The sequence below is a fragment of the Herpailurus yagouaroundi genome, unplaced genomic scaffold (assembly GCF_014898765.1).
Source record: "Herpailurus yagouaroundi ecotype Mexico unplaced genomic scaffold, PumYag 186, whole genome shotgun sequence".
Taxonomy (NCBI): Eukaryota; Metazoa; Chordata; class Mammalia; order Carnivora; family Felidae; genus Herpailurus; species Herpailurus yagouaroundi.
The window spans coordinates 40,056,754-40,079,215 of record NW_024412417.1 but is presented as its reverse complement, the minus strand read 5'-3'; the positions used below and the strand labels follow the sequence as shown (position 1 = coordinate 40,079,215).

Genomic DNA, 22,462 nt, shown 5'->3' with positions numbered 1-22,462 from the left:
TTTCCGATTCTGTGTCTCCCTCTCTCTCTGCCCCTCCCCCGTTCATGCTCTGTCTCTCTCTGTCCCAAAAATAAATAAACGTTGAAAAAAAAAATTTTTTTTAAATAAATAAATAAATAAAATAAAAATAAAAAAAAGAGCAGTCTCCCAATACTCCTAACTCTATGCGGCTGGCTGCCTCATCCAGACAATGGGATTGATAGTACCTGGCCCTCTAGACCGGAGAAACCCAATGAGGCCCCAGCATGTATTAGAAGTTCAATAACAAATAGATATTGTCATCAGTACGGGAGAAAATCCAGGGCTCCCAGGGCTGGATTTTCGTGAATTCCATTCCAGACCTTTCTAACTATTTGGAGTGAGGAGGTAGGGCTGCATGGCATGATCGACAATTCTTCTGAGTCACGAAAAGCTACAGCGGCTGAGAAACAGAATGTAGGTTTATCTAAAGTTAGGATTGGCAACCTGTAGCCCGTGGGCCAAATTCAGCTCACCTTTCTGCATAGCAAATAAAGTTTTATTAGAATACAGCCACGCGGGGTGCCTGGGTGACTCAGTCGGATGAGCGTCCAACTTCGGCTCAGGTCATGATCTCGTGGCTCGTGAGTTCGAGCCCCATTATCAGCCTCTGTGCTGACAGCTCAGAGCCTGGAGCCTGCTTTGGATTCTGGGTCTCCCCCTCTCTCTGTCCCTCCCCTGCTTGCCCTCTGTCTTGCTCTCTCTCAAAAATAAATAAAAACATTAAAAAAAATTTTAATAAAAAATAATTAAAAAAGGAATACAGCCATGCTTTTATCCCTACAATGGATGAGATAAGTCATCGAGACAAAAGCCATAGGGTCTGCGAAGCCTAAAAATACTTGCATTCCGGCCCTTTATAGAAGAAACTGGCCAACTCCTGTCTTGCAGCAAATGTAGCCCAGAAGAACCTGTCATTCAGTCGAATTTCCAGGCCACCCTGGGGTTCCCAGTCTCTCTGAAGCCACGCTGAGTTGTGGCCCCCACTGGTTGACATCCCTCAGACAAGACTGCTGAGCTCTGAACTCAGCTTCCCCTCCTTCCTCCCAGTGGAGCTGGGCTACCCATCCTGTCAGGCAGGAAGTAATAATCTAATAATCAATAGAGTTCCCTAGAAGGAAACTTAGGATCCTATTTCTGGACCAGCGCTTTCTGTTACATGCAGGGAACGGGCCCTGGGAGGGAATGTAAAGGCAGAGCCAGACTACAGCCCTGTGACCTGGCCCCTGACCAGCCTGTCCCATGTCCTTTCCCTCCACCCCTGGGCTCCACGCTCCAGGATGTGCACCCAGATGGGGTTCCCAGACCCCCTTCCCAGCACTACCTGGGTGACCACAAAATCAGACTCCTGCCCCTGCTCCTCCATACACAGCCCCCCCCCACACACGCGTGCCCTTGGCAGTAGATGCCGGGTTCTTCACGGTCAGTCCAAGAACACAGTGGTGGGTGTTCTGAATGCCTCAGTCACTATGACTCTGCTTCACCCACCCTGGCAGGGGGCACCTTCCACCCCTGCTCCTACTTCTCATCCTTTCTGTTTGGGCAGCTCTGTGAGGTAGGAAGAGCCGGGGTTCTGGCCCCAGAGGACCTTGGGTTACTCAGGCACAGCCAACTGGTTCCACGAACCCGAGTCCCTCCTTTGAGTCGGCCCTGCCCTGGACCCTAGAGATGCTGCATCTCCTTTCATCTGAGCCTCAACCCCTTCATCTGTCAAATGGCAGAATGGCCGGTCACTGGGGGCCACTGTGAGCAGTAAATAGCTGTGAAAGTGCCTCGTAAACTACAAAACCCTCTGTAAATATCAGCAGTGAGTGAACCGGGTGCGTTTCTGGCTTCTGTGTTAAGATTTAGCTGCATCTCGGGGCAGCTGGGCGGCTCAGTCGGTTGAGCGTCTGACCCTTGATTTCGGCTCAGATCATGATCTCATGGTTTGTGAGATCAAGCCTGCACTGTCACTGCTTGGGATTCTCTCTCTCACGCTCTCTCTCTGCCCCTTCCCTACTCATTCTCTCCTTCCCCGCCCCCCTCTCAAAATAAATAATAAATTTAAAAAAAAAAAAAAAAAGAATTAGCTGCAACCTAAATCCAATGTGGACTTTAGAGCTTGGCATGGGCTTCACAAAAGGAAAAGTCATGTAGTTCTTGTGTTGGAACCAATATAAATAACGGAAAAATAAATAACTGAGAAACATCTCCCCTTGCTTCAGCTCCGCAACAATGCCTCTCTGTCTCGTGCCACGTGGGAGGAAGACTTCTCGTTGCGAGCCCTTGGAAGTAGCAGGCCGAAAAGACAGCCACATCCTGATCCGTGGGTGCCGCAAACACGTTAGGCTACACGGCAGAGGGAAACTGAGGCCACAGACGGAATCAAGGTTGCTAACTGGCTGACCCTAATATAGGGAGGGTGCCCTGGATTGCCCAGTTGTGTGTGACCACTGGGTCCCCAGAAGGGACAGATGGGAGTCCAATGAGGTGTGATTTGAAGCGCGTCCAGAGAGCTACTATGGTACTGTCGCTTTGGGGATGAAGGAAGAAATGTGGGCAACGTCACGTCTAGAAGCTGGAAAAGTCAAGGTAACAGCTTCCCTCCGATAGGAAGGCAGGCCTTGCTGACTTCTTGGTTTTAGCCCAGGGAGACCCGGAGAGGAATTCAAACCTGCGGAACCGTATGGTAATAAATGTGTGCCGTTTCAAGGCACGGAGTTTGCGACGATTTGTCGCAGTAGCGACAGGAAACCCGCGCAGCTCCCGTTCAAGGAATGTGCAGCTGCGTTCTCAAAAAAAAAACCACTTCCAAAGCTACTTGGGGTAAAGGCCAGGACGGCAACCCCAGTAAACCTCTGTCAGAAACCACCGCCCCTGGGTGGTCAAGCCCTGGGCTGATCAGTGGCCACTCGGACCCGGTGGTGAGTGACGCGGTGCCATAACCAGACTGAGATGTTGGGGAGTGCACGGGGCGGACGTCAACCTTCTCCACAAAGACAGTGGGGCCCGCACCCCAAAGTCCAAGCGGGTCAAAAACGAAGAAGAAGGGTCACCTCAACATCAGGGGTTCCTTCTGCCATGCCACCCACGCCTCTGGTTTCAGCTACCACCTAATGGTAATGACTCCATGCCCACGCACGGTGGGTTACCGGGAGACCTGCCGAGCGGCTAAACGGATGATTCTCCACTCTCTAGGTGCGGAGGGACCGCCTCCAGTGCCCTGGTGGCCCTTTTCATAGCCTCGCGTGTCCGAAAACAGCAGTCCCAGGGCTGGGCAAGGACCTACCACACCCCGGTGGGTCCCGAGGGGCACTGCCGGTGGCCAAGACTTGGTGGAATCCTTCCAGGCACCCAAACCATGTCCTGGGAGAGGTGCTGAAGCTGTCTCCCTGGAGGAAGTAGATGGAGGGGTCTGCTGGGAATGTCTTGGAATCCAGATAAAGCTGGAACTCTCCACTTTGGATCAGATCCGAGAAGCGTCCGATGAGATCCTTGCCGACTAAGGCCTCCTCTGTAAGACACACGATGAGGCAGGAATGTCACATTGTTCTCTGCAAGGCCCGGGACCGGGGGGGGGGGGGGGTGTCAAGGGGCAGAGCCACCCAGAATGTCCACAGGGAAAGGGGATGTAAGCATTGCCGGGTTTCTCATTTTACAGGGGGAGACACTGAGGCCCACAGAAGGGGACGGACGGGCCCAAATTCACACTGGAGTCAGAAGCGTTACTGAGACTTTAACCCGGGTCTCTGGATCCTGCCATCTCTGTGGCATCAGTATGATCCCCACTGGTACGAGCTATCGTGTCTTCAGTCACAAATTTCAGGCACACCACGTAGATACACGGCTGTCTTAACCTGTGGCAAGCCACCGTCTCTGAGCCTCGGTCTCCCCATCTGCAAAATGGGGCTGGCAATGCTTCTCTTGCAGTTGGTGACGATTATGAGGGAGGATGTGTATGATGGGGCCACTCAAAGAGAAGCCGGAGCCTCCAGGAGGCAGTGGTTAGTTAAACGCCAAAGCGGCCTCCCGCTGTTGACCCCTAAGTATTGCCTAGGAAGAAACCAGATGAGCACGACATCTGGAGCTGGGACGGATCCCTGCACGCCATGAACATCCATGCTCCGGCAGGCTCCTGTAAAGCCCACCCAGGGCCCGAAACCACAGTCATCAGCATGGACACCAGGAATAAGCATCTCCTCTCTTGGCAGCTTCAGACGTACCTGAATCGCCCTGGGTCTTTCCAGAAGAAGATGAAAAGGGACCCCCAGCCCCCCCGGTAGCACAGAGGTCAGGCTGCAGCCAGTCCTGACCTTGGGCGTTTGGCCACTGGACCGGATGGTAGGAGAGCAGGGGTGGGGGCTCCCCACTCTCCGGTCGGCGATATGGATTCTGTCTACACTGGCTCCCGGCACCATCACAAAGTCCACTCCTTGGATCCTTTTGCTCTCTCAATCCATCCACACACCTGCCCACTTTACACAGTATAATAATGGGTTTAAATACTGTCACTGGTCTGAGATGTTTTAGAATTACAAGTGCACAGAACACAGATTATAAACCAACACAGACTGCCACCCTCCTCCTCTTCCCTGCTTCACCCCTGTCTCCCCGTCGGTGCCCAGAAAATCAAGAGAAGAATTTAAAAGTGTCCACATAAGTATACTCAGGTGATATTATTTAACTGTAGTAAGCCACTAACAGAACATCGTTCATTTTTATGTACTTTTAAAAAAATTTTTTTTTCAACGTTTATTTATTTTTGGGACAGAGAGAGACAGAGCATGAACGGGGGAGGGGCAGAGAGAGAGGGAGACACAGGATCGGAAACAGGCTCCAGGCTCTGAGCCATCGGCCCAGAGCCTGACGCGGGGCTCGAACTCACGGACCGCGAGATCGTGACCTGGCTGAAGTCGGACGCTCAACCGACTGCGCCACCCAGGTGCCCCTTAAATTTTTTTTTTAACATTTATTTATTTTTGAGACAGAGAGAGCATGAACAGGGGAGGGTCAGAGAGAGGGAGACACAGAATCTGAAACAGGCTCCAGGCTCTGAGCTGTCAGCACAGAGCCCGATGCAGGGCTCGAACTCACGGACTGCGACATCATGACCTGAGCCGAAGTCGGACGCTTCACCGACTGAGCCACCCAGGAACCCCTTATGTACTTTTTAATCACTGGCGCCTCCAAGGGCCAAGTACATCATTCTCTCACTAGATCCTCGTAGGAAGGCATTACAGGCTCCACCGGCATGTGACAGATGGAGAAACTGAGTCTCAGAGAGGCTGCATGCCATCAAGGCAGAAGCACAGGAAAACATACCGATGTCACGCACATCAGGAAGAGAGGCTGGGGGAACGTCCTGGAGCCGCAATTTCCACGTGACATTCACTCCTAAACGCTCGCCACTCACACATTCCACCTGCACCGTGGAACCATCGCAGACGGGAATGGAAACGGGGCTCCCAAAAGTCTTTGCCTGCATGGAGACAGATATCTTTAGTTCTAGAACGCGGAGTTGGGAGGCAGCTTCGCTGAGCCCACACGAGGCGCCAGAACGTGGTGGATGCTACTTCCTTCCAACCTCCCTTCAACCCACCCGAGGGGGCAAAAGGCACCATCAACCCCCTTTCCCTCTGAGAACCATGAGGGTCCAGTCATCTCCGCACAAATCAAAGTTCATCCCGGTTCACGCCGGATTCTTTTTTCCCTGTTGCATTAGTATATTACTGATTAAAATCCGTCCCGACCACTTTAACTAGCGTTTGGCTTTGTTCGTCTTTGACAATCCTCAGGGCCTACAATCATGCCCAGCCTGTAATAGGCACTCAAACATTTGTTACATGGAAGGAGGAAAGAAGGAAAGAAAGAACTTGGTGCAACGAAAGAGTCTAAACAGACCTGGATTAGCTATCCAACTTGGGCAACTTACGTACCCTCAGTGGGCTTTAGTTAATACACTTAGAAATCAAGGGCCACTAAGGCCCACTGAGCAGGGTGCTGACATAAATTAGAGACAAGAAATGTACAATTTCTAGAATGGTTCCAGGGACACAGTCAGGGCTCAACAATGAATAGCTATCACTGCCATTGTTGCCAAGTACATTTCTTTGAATAAAAGGGGACAAAGTATGTTTCTCTTTGTTTTAGAATCACAACTGTCTGTATCTGTTTTCGTGAAAATGTACGTTCTCCAAAATTCTTAGCATGAGGTGTTAAAACTGCGTTGCTCTCTGAGCTAACAAGCTTGGAGCAGAACGAGTCACTTATTTAATTGAGTGACTTTTATTTATTTATTTTTTAATGTTTATTTACTTCTGAGACAGAGAGAGACAGAGCATGAGCAGGGGAGGAGCAGAGAGAGAGAGAGAGAGAACCAGAATCCAAGGCAGGCTCCAGGCTCCGAGCTGTCAGCACAGAGCCCGACGCGGGGCTCGAACTCACAGACCGTGAGATCGTGACCTGAGCCGAAGTCGGTCGCTCAACCGACTCAGCCACCCAGGAGCCCCTAATTGAGTGACTTTTAAAGACTCCCTCTGTGAATACTTGTGACTTCAAATCACAGAAGCCTTTGCCTATTACACAGCTAAAGACTCTGGAAGGCAGCATCTTCCTTCCAGGGGGAATCCATAATGCCTTCCGGCAGGTTTGGTCAAGACACGTCTGGCACAGTGGTTCAGGGTGCGCATCCTGGCGTTTCAGTCTTCCTGCACCCCGTTCCCGGACCCTTCCTCCGCAGGTGCTGGTAGGACGGCACGGGCGTTCACAGCTCTGTCCCCAGGTCATCTGCCTGTCTCCACCATCCCCAGCTGTGTCACTCTGGACAATTACGTTAACCCTCCAGGCTTCAGCCCCCTCATCCGCAAAACGGGAACAGTAATAGGATCCCCACGAGCATTGCTAGTCCGGGCCAACAGCGCACGGGGCTCGCCACACGGTAAGTGCTCGGCACACGTTTGGTTTGTCACCTTTATGCAGAAAGGAGCGCCGGTAAGGAGTGCGGATTCCATCCCTGTCGCTACGTAATTAGCCTTGGCCAAAGGACTCTCTCAGGGTGAACCTCGGTTTGCCTATCTGTAGAATGAGCGGGAGCGGGACCCTAGGTTCCCTTGAGCCCCGAGGCCCCCTGGACACGGTGACCCCGAGCCCAGTCCGAGCCCCCGCCCGCGCGGGAGGCCAGGCGCACACCTGGATCTGGCAGAAGCCCCGGGCCACGAGCTCGTCTGATATGAAGACCCGGAAAGCCGGCAGCAAGCCCGCGTAGTCGGCGCTGCACATCTTGCCTGGCGGGAGCCGGAGCAGGACCCGCGCTCGGGTCTGGACGGTCTGCCACAGCTGGGGCCCTGCAGGCAAGCGCCAGAGGTCAGCAGACGCGGACAGCAGACCCGTGAGACTCTCCTCTTTGGTTTTGCCTCTGCAAAAGGAGCCCTTCTTCCTTTAGCTCGGAACGCACAAGCACTCCCAGCTTGCATGGCCCCCTTCCCGGCACGGTGGTTTCTCTCTGAAATTACTGAGCACGCACCCTCCCAGCGAGCTCAGTCCGGCCTCGGCCTCTAAACCAGGCTGCTTGACATTCTTGGGGGTGGGGGGGGGGGCGGGCTGGGACATTCTTCTTGGTAAGTCTGCCACATTACCTTGCATTCCAACAGGGCCACCGCATACGATGTTGCCAATTAAGGGGAGACCCCACAGACTGTATGAGAGACGCACTCTAAGGTTGCTCAGTGCGCAACCTGCACAGTCGTACACAGTGGCCCTGCACTTAACTGTAAGAGCTCGAGGCTCGTGCCCCTCTTCTCCCAAGTGCCTGGCTCTAGAGCCAGTCTTGACAAGCCTGGTCTTAGTTTCGGCTTAGGCCACTTTGTCACAGCCAGGGGGACAGACCACTTATTTGTCCAAATCATACTGGCCTTTTTATGGATACCATTTTCTATCCCAGAAATTCGCCAGAAATACTGCCTTTTGACACTCTGCGAACCCCCCGGAACCTTGTGACCATCCCAGGATCTGGGTCTCCCTCTCTCTCAGACACCACCCCATTGCCCTGGGCGGACCCAGTGCCCGGTCCCGGCATCCGCCCATGCTCTGCCGGGCTGTGAGTAACTGTGGCCAGCCTTAGCCAAGGCAGAGGCAGTCAGAGCTCAATGCTGCCTCACAGCTGTGGGGGTGTAAGAACAGGTTCCGTGGGAGACCAGGGAAAAGGGGCTCTGCCCATCTTCAAACAGGGCCCAGGCACACAGGGACCAGAACTGGTGCCCCCCCCCGCCCCCCCGGAGCAGGGTCCAGCCCCAGATCTGCCAGGCATTAGGTGTGGAGCCCCAGATGGACCCGGGAGTGAGGCCAGTGGCTCAGAGTCCAGACAAACAGCTCTGAGCTTGTCAACACCAGAGTAGCCAATAAGGCCATTGGAACACCTACCTCCCGAACACACTTCTGTATCCAAGGCATCCCAGGAAAGCCTGAAATGATGGCAGTTCTCCCAAGGAGCAGATTGTCCCAAAAGAAAGCGCAACCCTAGGAGTCTGTGAAACACATCTGCTCCTTCTAAAAGAAAATGCTGGGGCACCTGACTGGCTCAGTCGGTTGAACGTCCGACTTCCGTGATCTCGCAGTTTCTGAGTTTGAGCCCCGCATCGGGCTCTCTGCTGTCAGCCTGTCAGCGCAGATCCTCTGTCCCCGTTTCGGCCCCTCTCCCACTTGCGTCCTCCCAAAAATAAACGAGTGTTTTTTAATTAAAAAAAGAAGAAAGAAAGAAAACACTTTATTGGGCCCCCTCTCCTGTTCCTGATGCCGCCTGGCTCACCGTGGAAATGCTACCCTCGGGCGGGGAGAATGCAGGTGCTCAGCCCTGAGCCCCAAGGGAGAAAGCAGGGTGCGGGGCAGACACTCACGCTGGCAGGCGTGGGGCTGGGGCGGCTGTGACACCCAGCGTCCCTCCTCGAGGCCACATAGCAGGGGCCCTGGCGGGAACGCACTCCAGTAGCCCCGGAGGCATCGCAGCTGGCACCGCTGGATGGCGGATCCCCCGGGGCCCGCGGCTCGCTCACACAGGATCGCTCCACCAGCCACATCCGACGTGTTGAACGGTAGCGGGCACTGGGGGCCTAGAAGCAAAGAGGGCCGCTGTGGGTGCCACTCGCACAAGGGGGGCCTGACGTCTCCCCTTTCGCCCTTTCCCAGCCTTGACCTCCCGGGGCCCCCTCCCTCCCCGCCCTCCTCTCGGGTGAGCCCATCCTCCTGCTTTAACAGACTTCTGAGCGCACCCTCTCCCACATCTTCGTGCCCAGCTTGGGTCCCCGCAGCTCCTTCCCATCTGGACATCCAGTTGCCAGGGGGCCTCTCCACCCCAGAGCCAGCACACCCGACCTCCTCGCCTGCGGCCGCGTCTCCCCCAGCTTCGGTGTCCCGAGCTCCACCCATGACGAACCCCAGTTGTCCCAAGCCACACATGTGGCAGCACCTTAGATGGTCCCGTCCCCTCTGCCGCAGACCAGCAAGGGCTGCAGATCACCTGTCCCGACTTTTCATCTCCGTGCACTTCCTTCCTTTAGGGTCAGCCACCGGTTCCCAAACTGCTACCTACGGAAGCTTCTGCACCAGGCTCCCCGCCTCCGGGATCAGACAACCCATCCAGTCCCTGCTGTCAGCACAGAAGCTGCAGCGAAGCTGGACAGGGCTCTCAACTGCCCTGAGGGCCACTGACCCACCATTCCCTCTCCTCTCCTCTCCTCCCCTCCCCCCTCCTCTCATCTCTTCTCCTCCTGCCGCTCTACCTTCGCGGGTCTCCCCTTCCCTGAACGTCCCATGCCCTTCCCTCTGCCTGCCCAGCTGCCTAGAATATTCCTTTTTTTCAAGCCTCCATCATCAACTCAACATCTCCTGCCTTCTACACCTTCTGCGGTTCCCCAGGGCGAACTTAGCGAGCTCTCAGGCCTCCATGCTGTCAGTCATTCAAGACTAATCATGTGCACGCTGGTCTCCCCGCTGCACGGAGCCAGGGAGGAAAGAGGGCGCCCCTCCCTGTTCACCCAGAACACAAGCTCCAGGAATGTACGTTAAATAAGTGGCTGAACGAGTAAACGAAAGAACAGACACACTCAGTGGGATCATTGAGCGCCCTATAGCGAGTCAATTAACTTCTCTGTGACTCCGTTTTCTCACCCATAAAATGGTGAGGACAGCGATATTGCCTACCTCCGAAGGATGGTGTGAATCAAGATGCGTTAAGGGACATAAAGAGCTTAGAGGAGTTACTGGCACATGACAGACAAATAGTCATTAATGTGGGTCCTGATGATGATGATGACGATGATTGTTAACAACAAGAACACATCATCGCCTGCACTGGGAATCTCAGGATGTGAATTAACCCTTTCAGAGCAAGGAAACAGCTCTTGGTGTATTACAAGGGTAAGCTTCCTACCCCCGTGATGTCTGATATCTACCATGAATTGTAGAGTTTGTGAAACTCTGTCATGATTGACACTTAATTTACCTTCCTCAAAACAAGCCTATGAAGTTGGTAGCCGTGGCATTTTCACCCTCCTTTTATAGATGAAGAAATGGAAGTCTAGAGACACAGGGCCAGGACTTGGGCACAGGTCCTTTGAAACTAACCGCTACCCTAGCAGGCAAGGGCCACACTTCCCCTTAGTAGCAAGTATTAGCCTGGTGCTGTTTATTTTTTCAAATATTTTTTTAATGTTTATTTATTTTGAGAGAGAGAGACAGACAGAGCACGAGACCAGGGGAGGGGCAGAGAGAGAGGGAGACACAGAATCCAAAGCAGGCTCCAGGCTCCGAGCTGTCAGCACAGAGCCCGACGTGGGGCTCGAACTCACGGACCATGAGATCATGCCCTGAGCCGAAGGAGGATGCTTAACCAACTGAGCCACCCAGGCGCCCTGGGTTTTTTTGTAATGTTTATTTATTTTTGAGAGAGAGAGAGCGTGAGCAGGGCAGGGGCAGAGAGAGAGGGAGACACAGACTCCGAAGCAGGCTCCAGGCTCCGAGCTGTCAGCACAGAACCCGACATGGGGCTCGAACCCACGGACCGTGAGATCATGACCTGAGCCCAAGACGGACGCTTGACCGACGGAACCACCCCAGCGCCCCAGCCTGGTGCTGTTTAGAGAGGGGGATACACCCATCCACTTGTAGACACGAGTGTTGGCGTCATGGGAATCATCTGAAACCACATCCCTCCAGCCCTTCCCTGTCTGCCCCCCCACCTGCCCTGTCCTGGTGCCTCAAGAGTCCTCCCCAGCCTGCGTAAGGGAAGAGATGAGTGGCACACCCACCCAGCAGCCCAGGGGAGCCCCTCGGGGGTCACAGCTTACTTTCACAGGCTGGCTGGCGCCCGGCCTCGCGGGTCCCAGGCACCTCTTCTCCGGTGGCGAGGACACACCAGCAGCTGCCCTGGGCCGGGTCGCAGCGCACGGGGGAAGAGCGTCCGTCCTCTGCCCCACAGGCTGGGGTAGAGCCCGAGCTGGCTCTCCTGGGGAGGACTCCACTCGGGAGCACGTCACAGAGGCTCGGGCCTGGACACAAAGACAAGCCAAATGGGCCCATGGCCCACAGAGGTGCCTCCACCCACCGCCACCTGTCACACCCACCTGCAGGGCCCTCCAGGGTCTGGGGTGCTGGACTAGGACAGGCCAAAGAAGGCACCCCGCCCAAATCCAGACTCCCCTACAAGCGCGCGCACACACACACTCTCTCTCTCTCTCTCTCTGCCCTCCAGGAACTTCGTGTCTTTAAGGAGATTTAGGGAGGGAGGGAGGGATTGTGGCTGAGAGTGATGGGGGGACCACAGGCCATGCGCAGGGCAGTTTGGGAACCCGCAGAAAGGCACGGCGCTCAGCTCTGGAAGGGAGGCCGCGAAGGCGTCCTGTAGGGACTGACACGTGATCCGTGTAGGAAGCGGGGGTGGGGAGGGGACTGAAGCAGAAACGCACGTGAAGGCCCAGAGGGAAGCCAGCATCCCCCTTCTTGAAAAGTCTGGCCGTAGTTTACAACACCCGGGTCCTGAGCGCCAGAGATGACGAGACAAGAAAAGCAAAGAGAGGAGCGGGAGCCCGACATGCAGGGGCCGATGGGCCACGGGGAGGAGCCTGGGCCCCGAGGACCCTGGAGGAGGCAGAGCACATTGGCACTTGGGGGACACCCTGGTGACTTCGGTGCGGAACCCAGGCTGCGGGGCTGAGGCGGGGTGGGGGTGGCAAGGGGCGAGGCAGGGGCTGGTTGTGGCCTCAGCGCCACTTTAATGGGGACCAGAGCCGGTTTGCATGTCTTGGTTACAAAGCACAGCCCACTCCCTGCCACGCGTGTCTTTCTCAAGAACCCACGGAGGTGAGGGCCTACTGCCCCTATTTTACAGATGAGAAAACTGAGGCCCAGGGAGGCCAGAGGCTCCCACAGCTCTGGAAGCAGCACAGCGGGGAGCTGGAGGCAGCGCTCATGGCGGGGTTGGGGCAGGGGGAGGGGCAGCCACTCACACGGGGCGCTGCTGTTGGTGGCCAGAGGCAGGCCCGCTCCCGAGGCTGGGTCCACACACCAGGCGCCGGCCTCCGACTCCTGCAGCCTGGCAAACTCTCCTGTCTGAGACAAAGCCGAGCTCATGTCTTCACCCCAGGGAAGACGTTTTTGCAGCCCACAGGTCGGTGGGCAGATGTCCAGAATGTCCCTTGCCGAAACCACCGGGGACGGTTTCACCAAACAGAGAGAGGCGAGGCGGAGAAGACGCTATCCTGGTCCAGACCCTTTACATCCGCTCCTTAATTGATGGTTACCACAACCCCATGAGGCCAGGCCCACAGCGTTCTCATTTTCGGGTGGGGGAAACTGAGGCTCAGAGAGGGGAGGAGACAGAGCAACGTCCCATAGGGAGAGAATGGTGGGGCCGGGCTGGGTCTAAACCCATCCGGCCCCAAAGCCCAGCCACTGTCCTGAACCAAGCTCCCCCCAGGTCCAGAAACGATTTTCAGCACGCGTCCCTAGAAGGAAGGGGACCTTTGGCACCTGTAACAATGAGGGGATCAGTAGAAGACAGCCACCCAGACCTTATCTGGCCAGGCCCGTCTCTCCCAGACTGTCCTGGGACCACCTGCGGAACACAGAGCAAGGCCAGTGGGGCCTCAGTTTCCCCGCTAAAAAAAAAAGAGGCAGGACTAGATTGATGTTTGCACACACTCCTTCTAGGAACTCTTGGTGGTAGAAAGTGTTACATCTCCTGCATCTGTAACGGAAAACCCTAAGAGGAAGCAGGGTGCTGGAGAACACCAGCAGCCCCAAGCTACCTGTCACTGTTTCCCTGAGCTTCTGTTGGCTGCTTTTCACATCATACTCTGCTGTGCCTTGTTCACAGGCAAGAAATGACAGTAATAACACTCGACATTCACAGGGAACATGACCACAAAGGCCACTCTGTGCGAATCACCCCCACTCCCAGGGTGTCACTGCGTCCCTAGGAGGCAGGGACCCTGCTGTCCCCATTCTACCCAGAGAGGCCCAGAGAAATCAGATGATATGCCCCTGGTTACATGCCTTATAATCCAAACAGGTAAGATTCAAAGCCAAGTGAAAGGTTTGAGAAAATGTTATGGGACAAAGGCTTCAAATTGAGAACTTTCTAGCGAGACAGGAAACCATCAAAACCCTAGAGAAGAAAGCAGGAAAAAACCTCTCTGACCTCAGCCGCAGAAATTTCTTACTTGACACATCTCCAAAGGCAAAGGAATTAAAAGCAAAAATGAACTATTGGGACCTCATGAAGATAAAAAGCTTCTGCACTGCAAAGGAAACAATCAACAAAACTAAAAGGCAACTGACGGAATGGGAAAAGATATTTGCAAATGACATATCGGACAAAGGGCTAGTATCCAAAATCTATGAAGAACTCACCAAACTCCACACCCGAAAAACAAATCATCCCGTGAAGAAATGGGCAGAAAACATGAATAGACACTTCTCTAAAGAAGACATCTGGATGGCCAACAGGCACATGAAAAGATGCTCAACGTCGCTCCTCATCAGGGAAATACAAATCAAAACCACACTCAGATATCACCTCACGCCGGTCAGAGTGGCCAAAATGAACAAATCAGGAAACTATAGATGCTGGAGAGGATGTGGAGAAACAGGAACCCTCTCGCACTGTTGGTGGGAATGCAAACTGGTGCAGCCACTCTGGAAAACTGTGGAGGTTCCTCAAAAAATTAAAAACAGATCTACCCTATGACCCAGCAATAGCACTGCTAGGAATTTACCCAAGGGATAGAAAAGTGCTGACACATAGGGGCACTTGTACCCCAATGTTTATAGCAGCACTCTCAACAGCAGCCAAATTATGGAAAGAGCCTAAATGTACATCAACTGACAAATGGATAAAGAAATTGTGGTTTATATACACAATGGAATACCACGTGGCAATGAGAAAGAATGAAATCTGGCCTCTTGTAGCAATGTGGATGGAACTGGAGAGTGTTATGCTAAGTGAAATAAGTCTTACAGAGAAAGTGAAATAAGTCATACGTATGTTTTCACTCTTATGTGGATCCTGAGAAACTTAACAGAAGACCATGGGGGAGGGGAAGGAAAAAAAAAAAGAGAGGGTGGGAGCCAAAACATAGAGACTCTTAAAAACTGAGAATAAACTGATGGTTGATGGGAGTGGGAGGGAGGGGAGGGGGGGTGATGGATACTGAGGAGGGCACCTGTTGGGATGAGCCCTGGGTGTTGTATGGAAACCAATTTGACAATAAATTTCATATGAAATTAATTAACTAATTAATGAAATTAAATAAATAAAATGTGTGGCATTAATAAAAAAATTGAGAACATTCTAGTCGTTAACTTAACCTTTCCTAGGGACTTGGGTCAAAGGCACAGCTACCCAGTTTGGGTTGTGGAAGGCTTGGGTCCTGTTCCCTAGCACCTGGGGCCTCCATAGGAGGCAGGCCAGGAGACCACCTGATCACAGCCTGCTCAGAATCACTTTTCCCTCTGTCAGAAACTGTGGTCTCCACCTCACCCTCTGTGCCAACAGAGGCCGGTACCCAGGACAATGGAACAGACTTCTATTGCAGCCATCGGGGGTTGTTAGCCAAGATAAAAGGCTAAAGAGGCCAATTTCTCTACAAAAATCAGTAATAACTGGGGTCCATCGTCACAGTTCCAAACAGCAACAATAATAAAGAATAATAATAAGAAAACTTTTGCTCAGTGATTTGTAGTCATCTCGCTTTCAGAAACTTCTAGGGGCCGAGCAGAGATTGCCATCACTCGGCATGTAAGTGGTTAAGACTCCAGCAAGAATCCTTCCTTCGGGGGCTTTTTACATCAGTTCTGCACCCATCCAGCAATGTAAAGCAGGTAACATTCTAATGCCTCCCATTTATATGAAGAAACAGATATACTGGCCATACAATGTGGCCAGGATGACTTTAGGGTAAATATGTCACCAACTATAGACATGCAGATTTATTCTGCAAAGAAATGGAAAATGTTTCCTTGGGGCCTCCGAACAATCCTAGCACTAGGCAGGATAAAAGTGTGGCCCAATCTTAGGATAAGATAAAGCAAACTGGAGCACAGAGAAGGTAAGCAAATTGCCCAAGGTCACACAGCCAGGGTCTGTCAGGGTAAAGAATGACCTAGGAGTTTTTAAGTAAAACAAGTATACTGAGAACTAGAAAAATCATCCCCAGTGTACATGAGAAAGCTCTGGCTGCCCTCCTCAAACCATCCCTGTGCTCTCAGAGCCTTACCTCTAGGCAGGTTGGGATGAACAGGTCTTTTGGAGACGGGTTTCCCTGGGACCCAGCCTGTTTCCAACTGGAAAGCAGCCCACTGGTTCGAGATGCCTCACAGGCGGTGGGGCCTGAGGAAGAGGAGGGGAGTTCTTAACACACTGGCCGTGGGAGAGCAGGGAGCCCAGATGGGCCTGGGGGGTGGGGGTCAGAGGCTTGAGTCAGGGTAGAAGGAGGTGTCCTGCACAGACAGAGGGAGCCTCAGAGGAGGATCAGGCCACGGTTCAGGGACAGAGACCCACATGCGGAGAGGCCGGTCCGTAGGGCAAGTGTGAGACAGTTGTCAAAACTGGAAGAGTGAATGAAAATGCCCGGGAGCAGGTGGGAGGAGGGGACCCCGGGCTCTTTCACCGTCACTGGGGACTCTCTGCACCTAGGAAGCGAGGTGCACAGAACACGAAGGACCAAGATCATGAGAGTCGTCCAGACTTGGGAATGCAGGAAAGCATGGCCTGGCGGCCCTCGGGGGCTGGACTGTGGGCGCTTGGGGGGGCTGACCCACGAGCATCCCCAAGGTGGGGTGACAACAACGGGCTGGACCAGCCTAGAACAAACATGACAGTGACTATACACAGGGTCAGGCGGGACAGTTCCTCGGGCTTCACTTACACTGGGGGATCTGGGAGGAGCGGGCAGTCAGCGAGGCAGGGACGTACTCTCCCCTCCTGTCCACACACCAGCAGTACCCTGGGAAAGAGCCGCGGGTCAGAGGTTCAGGAAGTGCGCTGGGGGACTCGCCCCCAGGGGTCTCGCGCAAAACTCTCCTTCTGTGCACCCACAGCAGGGCCAGCAGGTTCCCATCCGTCCCCCCTGCCCACCATGTGCACAATCACACACCCCAACCCCCCCAGCAACCACGCACTTGACCTTCAGGCTGGCAGGTCACAAGTTCCGTCGCACAAATGGCACAAACCAAAGTCCAGAGAAACTAAGGGATTTGTCACCAGCTGCCAGAGGGGCCCAGAGTCCAGCTCACTGGCCCCAGTGCAAAGCCCTTTCCTCTAAATGAAAAGGAGGGTGTCACTCCACCCCTCGTGGTGTCCATCCCGCTCACCAGTCCTGGCGTGGCATTGCACAGGCTCCCAACGTCCCCACGCGTCGCACTGGGGCACGTAAGGGCCGGGCCGCAGAAGGGCGGATGCTCGCGTGGAATCATCTCCCCGGAGAAAGGCGCGTCTTCGATAGAAGTCAAGGGCTGGAGTCAGGAGAGAGGGGAGCAGAAACGTGAGCCGGAAGGCTGGAAAAGCCTCAGCAGTGTGGGCTCAGCCGCTGACAGGCCCCACGCACATTCTTGCTCCAACGTGAGGAGGCCTTCTTACTGATGTGACAAACAGTGCCTCCCAAAACAGGACAGAGGCTCCTTAAACAGCGGAGAGGCACTCATCAGGCTGCCCTTCAAAAATAAAAATGTAGGGGTGCCTGGGGTGGCCCAGTTGGTTAAACATCTGACTCTTGATTTCGGCTCGGGTCATGATCTCAGCGTTCGTGAGATCGAGCCCCAAGGTGGGCTCCACATGCTGGGGGAGGAGCTTACTTAAGAGCATGTGTTCTCTCTCTCTCTCTCTCTCTCTCTCTCTCTCTCTCTTAGATAGATAGATAGATAGATAGACAGATAGATACATAGAAAGATAAGATAGATAGATAGATAGATAGATAGATAGAAAGAAAGAAAGAAAGAAAGAAAGAAAGAAAGAAAGAAAGAAAGATAGATAGATAGATGGGGCGCCTGGGTGGCGCAGTCGGTTAAGCGTCCGACTTCAGCCAGGTCACGATCTCGCGGTCCGTGAGTTCGAGCCCCGCGTCGGGCTCTGGGCTGATGGCTCAGAGCCTGGAGCCTGTTTCCGATTCTGTGTCTCCCTCTCTCTCTGCCCCTCCCCCGTTCATGCTCTGTCTCTCTCTGTCTCAAAAATAAATAAACGTTGAAAGATAGATAGATAGATAGATAGATAGATAGATAGATGTAGGCTGCAGTCTGAAGGAATCACTGCTGGCCTCTTTCAAATCACTTTCATATGAGGCCATTTAGGTCGGTGAGATGTCCTCTGGCCCATGAAAGGGGAGACCCGTAGACAGCACTTATTCAACATGTCCTACAACAGCAGGCACAATCCGAATATAGGTTTTAGCTGATGAATCCTCATGGCAACCCTTTACGAGAGGTCACATCACCCCATCTGATGGGGACAGAACAGGTGGATCACGTAGCCTACCCCAGCCCCACGGCCGGGAAGTGGACGGAGTGGCTCTGAACACGAGAGGTCAGGGGGTGACACCCACCACGCTCCCACAATTTAGTGCTCCGGCCCCCCGAAGGCTTTGTTCCCCACAAAATCGGGTCTGGTCTTCACAACAGCCCAGGTCGTCTGCACTGTCACCCCAGGGTGCGGGACGGGCTCGGTGGGGCAGGCGAAATGACTCGCTGACGGTCACCCTGCCATCAGACTGTGCCCGTCCTCCATGCTCGGCGTCCCCTGCCCTGCCTGGCTGTCCCTCACCGCACTCTCCACTACTGACATACTAGACATTGTATGTGTTTGCTTCGTCCCCTCCATGCCAGCGCTTACGCCCTTTAGTGCAAAGATTTGTGCTCATTTTGTGGGCAGAGCTGTGTCTGCCTCATAGAAAGCACTCGAAAAATATTTGTTGAAGCTCAGGAAACAACAGATGTTGGCGAGGATGCGGAGAAAGGGGATCTCTTTTGCACTGGTGGTGGGAATGCAAACTTGTGCAGCCGCTCTGGAGAAGAGTATGGAGGTTCCCCCAAAAATTAAAAATAGAACTACCCGACCCACCCAGCAATTGCACTACCAGGAATTTATCCCAAGGATACAACAATGCTGATTCAAAGGGGCACAAGCACCCCAATGTTTATAGCAGCACTATCGACAACAGCCAGACTATGGAAAGAGTCCAAATATCCCCCGACTGATGAATGGATAAAGATGTGGTTTATATAGAGAGTGGAATATTACTCGGCCATCAAAAAGAATGAAATCTTGCCATTTGCAACAATGTGGATGGAACCAGAGTGTATCGTGCTAAGCGAAATCAGTCAGAGAAAGACAGATATCACAGGATTTCACTCATATGTGGAATTTAAGAAACAAAACAGATGAACATAGGGGAAGGGAAGGAAACCTAAGATAAAAAGACAGAGGGAAGCAAACCACAAGAGACTCTTAAATGCAGAGAACAAACTGAGGGCTGATGGAGGCGGGGGCGGTTGGGGTAAATGGGCGACAGACATTAAGGAGGGCACTTTTTGGGATGAGCACTGAGTGTCATATGTAAGAGATGAATCACCTGGGTTCTACTCCTGAAGCCATTATTACACTGTACGTAAACTAACTTGAATTTAAGGTTTTTTTTTAAAAAAAATAAAGAAATATTTGTTGAGTGGAAAAGAAGAAATGCAGGCATGGAAGGGGTGGGAGGGCGGGCGGGGGGTGAGACAGACGCTAGCGGGCCTGGGTCTCCCAGCGCTCCCTCCCCAGTGTGATTTGCCCCCCAGCGCCATTTCCCTCCTGAGCAGCCAGGAACTGTCCCCTGGACCCCTTCTCAGGTCTGACCCCCTCCACCTCCTCTCCCTTCCTGCTGGCGCTCAGGGTGGGCTTGTGGGGTACGGGGTTGTGGGTGACACAGGGTCACATCACCCAACTTGCTCCTCTCAGAGACGGGCTCACGGCTCCCCAGGGGGGACCCCAGCAACCCACGGTCAGATCCCCTCAGGAGACCAGGACCCCAGAAAGCGGCCTGGTGCACGGGATGGGGCTCGGGAGCCGATGAGCCTCTGCCTGAATCCTGGCACAGCCCCTCTTGGTTATCGTGAGTGATCTTCGGGGTCATGAGTGAGCTCCCCAACCTCTTTGAGCCTCAGTTTCCCCATTGATGAATTGGCTCTAATACCCCACAGGGTAAGCGTGACATTTAGATCACGAGAACTTGAGCACCGAGCTCACGCCAAGAGCAGCTGGGTAAAAATGACTCCCACGTCTCTCCCTCACCCTCCTTGGACCCGAGGACACGACTGCCGTGTCCTGTTGGCCCAAGACACTCCGTGACCCTTCATCTCTGTCTGTCCTGGGCTTTCAATCCCCAGACTCTCCAGGACAGGAGGGCTACACACGAAGAGCTTCCTCGCCTGTGCAAGAGTAGAGACGCCTCTTCTCATCTCGAGGGATTCGAGAAAAAAGTGCACCCTTGCTTCTTCCCTACAGACCCTTCCTCTTTTCACTACCGCCTCAGACATGCAAAATCAGAGCGTGTGGCTGCGGGGGTGGGGGGGCCGGGGGGGGGGCCGGCGACTTCCTTAACTTGACTTCTGAAGTCAAGTTCAGCCAGCTCACCATTCAGTAACGAAATTTCTATGGCGCCAACGACTTTTTCTCCCCTTCTCTAACCAGGGGTCACAACTGCAGGAACATCGACCCCACGTATCCATCTGATGACATCAAGTCTGTCCAGGGACAAAATTGAAAAACAAAAACAAAAACAAAAACCCGGTTTCTTGCCAAAAGTAGAAATCCCCAAGTCCCCGAGGAACAGAGACAAGAAGTGTCTGGGCATGGGGGAGGGGAGGAGACGGAGGAGAAAGAAAGAGGTGACGAAAGAAGCAAGAAGGACTGTTTAGCAACATTTAGCAGGCTCCCACTGTCTGCCGGGCACTGCGCCCAGACAGGGGACATAACGATGAGTGAGACGCGGTGCGTCATCTTCCAGAAGAGACAACTGGCGTGGAAGAGAGGCAGGAACCAAACATGGCACTTGGGCGAGTCCCACTGGGGTGCAGAGAACAAAAACACCTGAGCCCCCGTCCCCAGGGGGCAGCAGACATCCCTGAAGGGAGAAGCAGGGGGGCCCTGGCCTGCAGGATGGGGGACTCTCGTCTCGGCACAGATGTCATCACGGGGAGCACGGCTTTGCTGTGGTGCGACCCGAACCCAGAAAATCCCAGGTGGGGAATGCGCTGAGATCTTCTGACCAGGAGCAGGGAGCCCAGGATGCTGGGAGGACAGGAACCGTCAGCCCCTGCCCAGTTGGGGCGGGGTCAGAGAGAGACCTGGGGGAGCCGTCGGACCCTCCCTCCGGCGAGGCTGCGGGCGGTGGAGGAAGGGCAGGGCGTCCGGGACCAGCCAGACGCAGGCTCTGGGCACCAGGGATCGGCTGGGCAGGGGACAGAGGCTCGCGGTCCAAACCATCCAGGCTCTGCTGGTTGTGAGCTGGGTCAGCTAGGGCAAGTGAACTTGGGCCTGAGAAGCACCACGGATGGTGACTGCAGCGCTGTTCTCATGGAAGCGCTGGAGCATGACATGCAAAGAGCCGGCCGTCTACTCAGCACAGGCAGCGCCTGGCCAGCGGTGGGTTTCAAGTAATGTTGAGCCACCATCACAGGCTAGAGCGAGGTCGGCCCTCCGAGTGTATCTCTGTCACATGCAGGCAGTAAGCCCTGCTCTCTGGAGCCCCCGTCAGATTTAGCTGAGACCACACGTGGAAGGTGCCCGAAACCCACTCATTTCTTGGTAATAAATGTTCCTCTCCTTTGTCCCCAGTGGAAGTGGAGGGAAGCTTCGGAACAGGCCACGAGCATTTCAGGTGGGGGCCCCTCACGTTCTAGCAAGTACGTGTGGCTGCCTGTTGGGCTATGGGCACCATCTTCAATATGCGGCATGGGGACCCGCGCCCAAGTGGCTGTGCCGGCGGATTCGGGAATACAGTGGAGAGGGGTGCACCATTCTAGCTTTGCCTGGGACACAAACCCACCTTGCCTTTTCTTTCCCAGGGACCCCCCCCCCAGCCTGGGAAAACCAAGGCCAAAGTTCTGAGGACTGAAGAGCCACGAACTCAAGCCCTTGCTTCCCCAACGAGATGGACCAAGAAACCAGAAGTACAGGAGACTCACTGGACTGAGCCGCCAGACGAATGGCGTAATCGCCCCCGCTCAGAAACTTCTCTGAGAAGGTGGCCCGGGAGGGAGAGAGCTGAGGAAGGGAGAGCTCCTCATCAGTCAGCAGGATTCCTTTGGCCGCTAGGAAACTCTCCCCCAGAGGGAACCAGGAACTGTTGGAAGCCAAGACGATGTCTTCTGTTTCCTTAATGAACTGCAGGACACGAAACTTCACCTCCTCACAAGAGCCAGGACCTAGGGGAATAAAGACATCGTGGCTGAACGCTTTGACCACCCCCCCCCCCAGAGGCACGTGCGCATACACGCATGCACACATTTCTGCCACAGCTGTTTCCTTCACCCAGCTCTTTTTACGGCCTGGAATGTTCCTTGTGTTTCGTTTCACTCAACATTTATGGAGAACCTACTGTGTAAGAAGGTGAGCAATAGCTAATGTCTACTCCACACCAGCCATTGTACTAAGCACATGTACACAGACGATCCAATTGAATCTATACAACAGCCCAATAAGATACTATTCTTATCTGTGTGTTAGAGATGAGAAACTGAGGCATGGAGAAGTCATATCACTTAAACTTAAAGTCACGTAGGCTCCATCCTAGCTAGCAAGTAGTTGATTCAGATTTCTCATCTAGTCAGTATAACTCTAGAACCAGAGATCTGGACTAGCTGCCTCCTATGGAAGGATGCACAGGGATGGATGGATGGATGGATGGATAGATGGATGGATGGATGAGTGGATGGATGG

General features: G+C 53.8%; 1 protein-coding gene across 1 annotated transcript in view; it reads right to left on the bottom strand.

The window, feature by feature from the left end:
- Positions 1-22,462, bottom strand: part of TG (thyroglobulin) — a 244,730-nt gene that overhangs the window by 197,756 nt on the left and 24,512 nt on the right. The window contains exons 11-20 of the mRNA XM_040494469.1: positions 21,709-21,948; positions 16,864-17,004; positions 16,419-16,496; positions 15,768-15,880; positions 12,498-12,600; positions 11,340-11,540; positions 8,892-9,104; positions 7,189-7,343; positions 5,323-5,479; positions 3,290-3,514 (exon numbers count right to left, since the gene is read on the bottom strand). Of these exons, the coding sequence (XP_040350403.1) occupies positions 3,290-3,514; positions 5,323-5,479; positions 7,189-7,343; positions 8,892-9,104; positions 11,340-11,540; positions 12,498-12,600; positions 15,768-15,880; positions 16,419-16,496; positions 16,864-17,004; positions 21,709-21,948 (1,626 nt within the window). The remainder of the gene's footprint in view (positions 1-3,289; positions 3,515-5,322; positions 5,480-7,188; positions 7,344-8,891; positions 9,105-11,339; positions 11,541-12,497; positions 12,601-15,767; positions 15,881-16,418; positions 16,497-16,863; positions 17,005-21,708; positions 21,949-22,462) is intronic.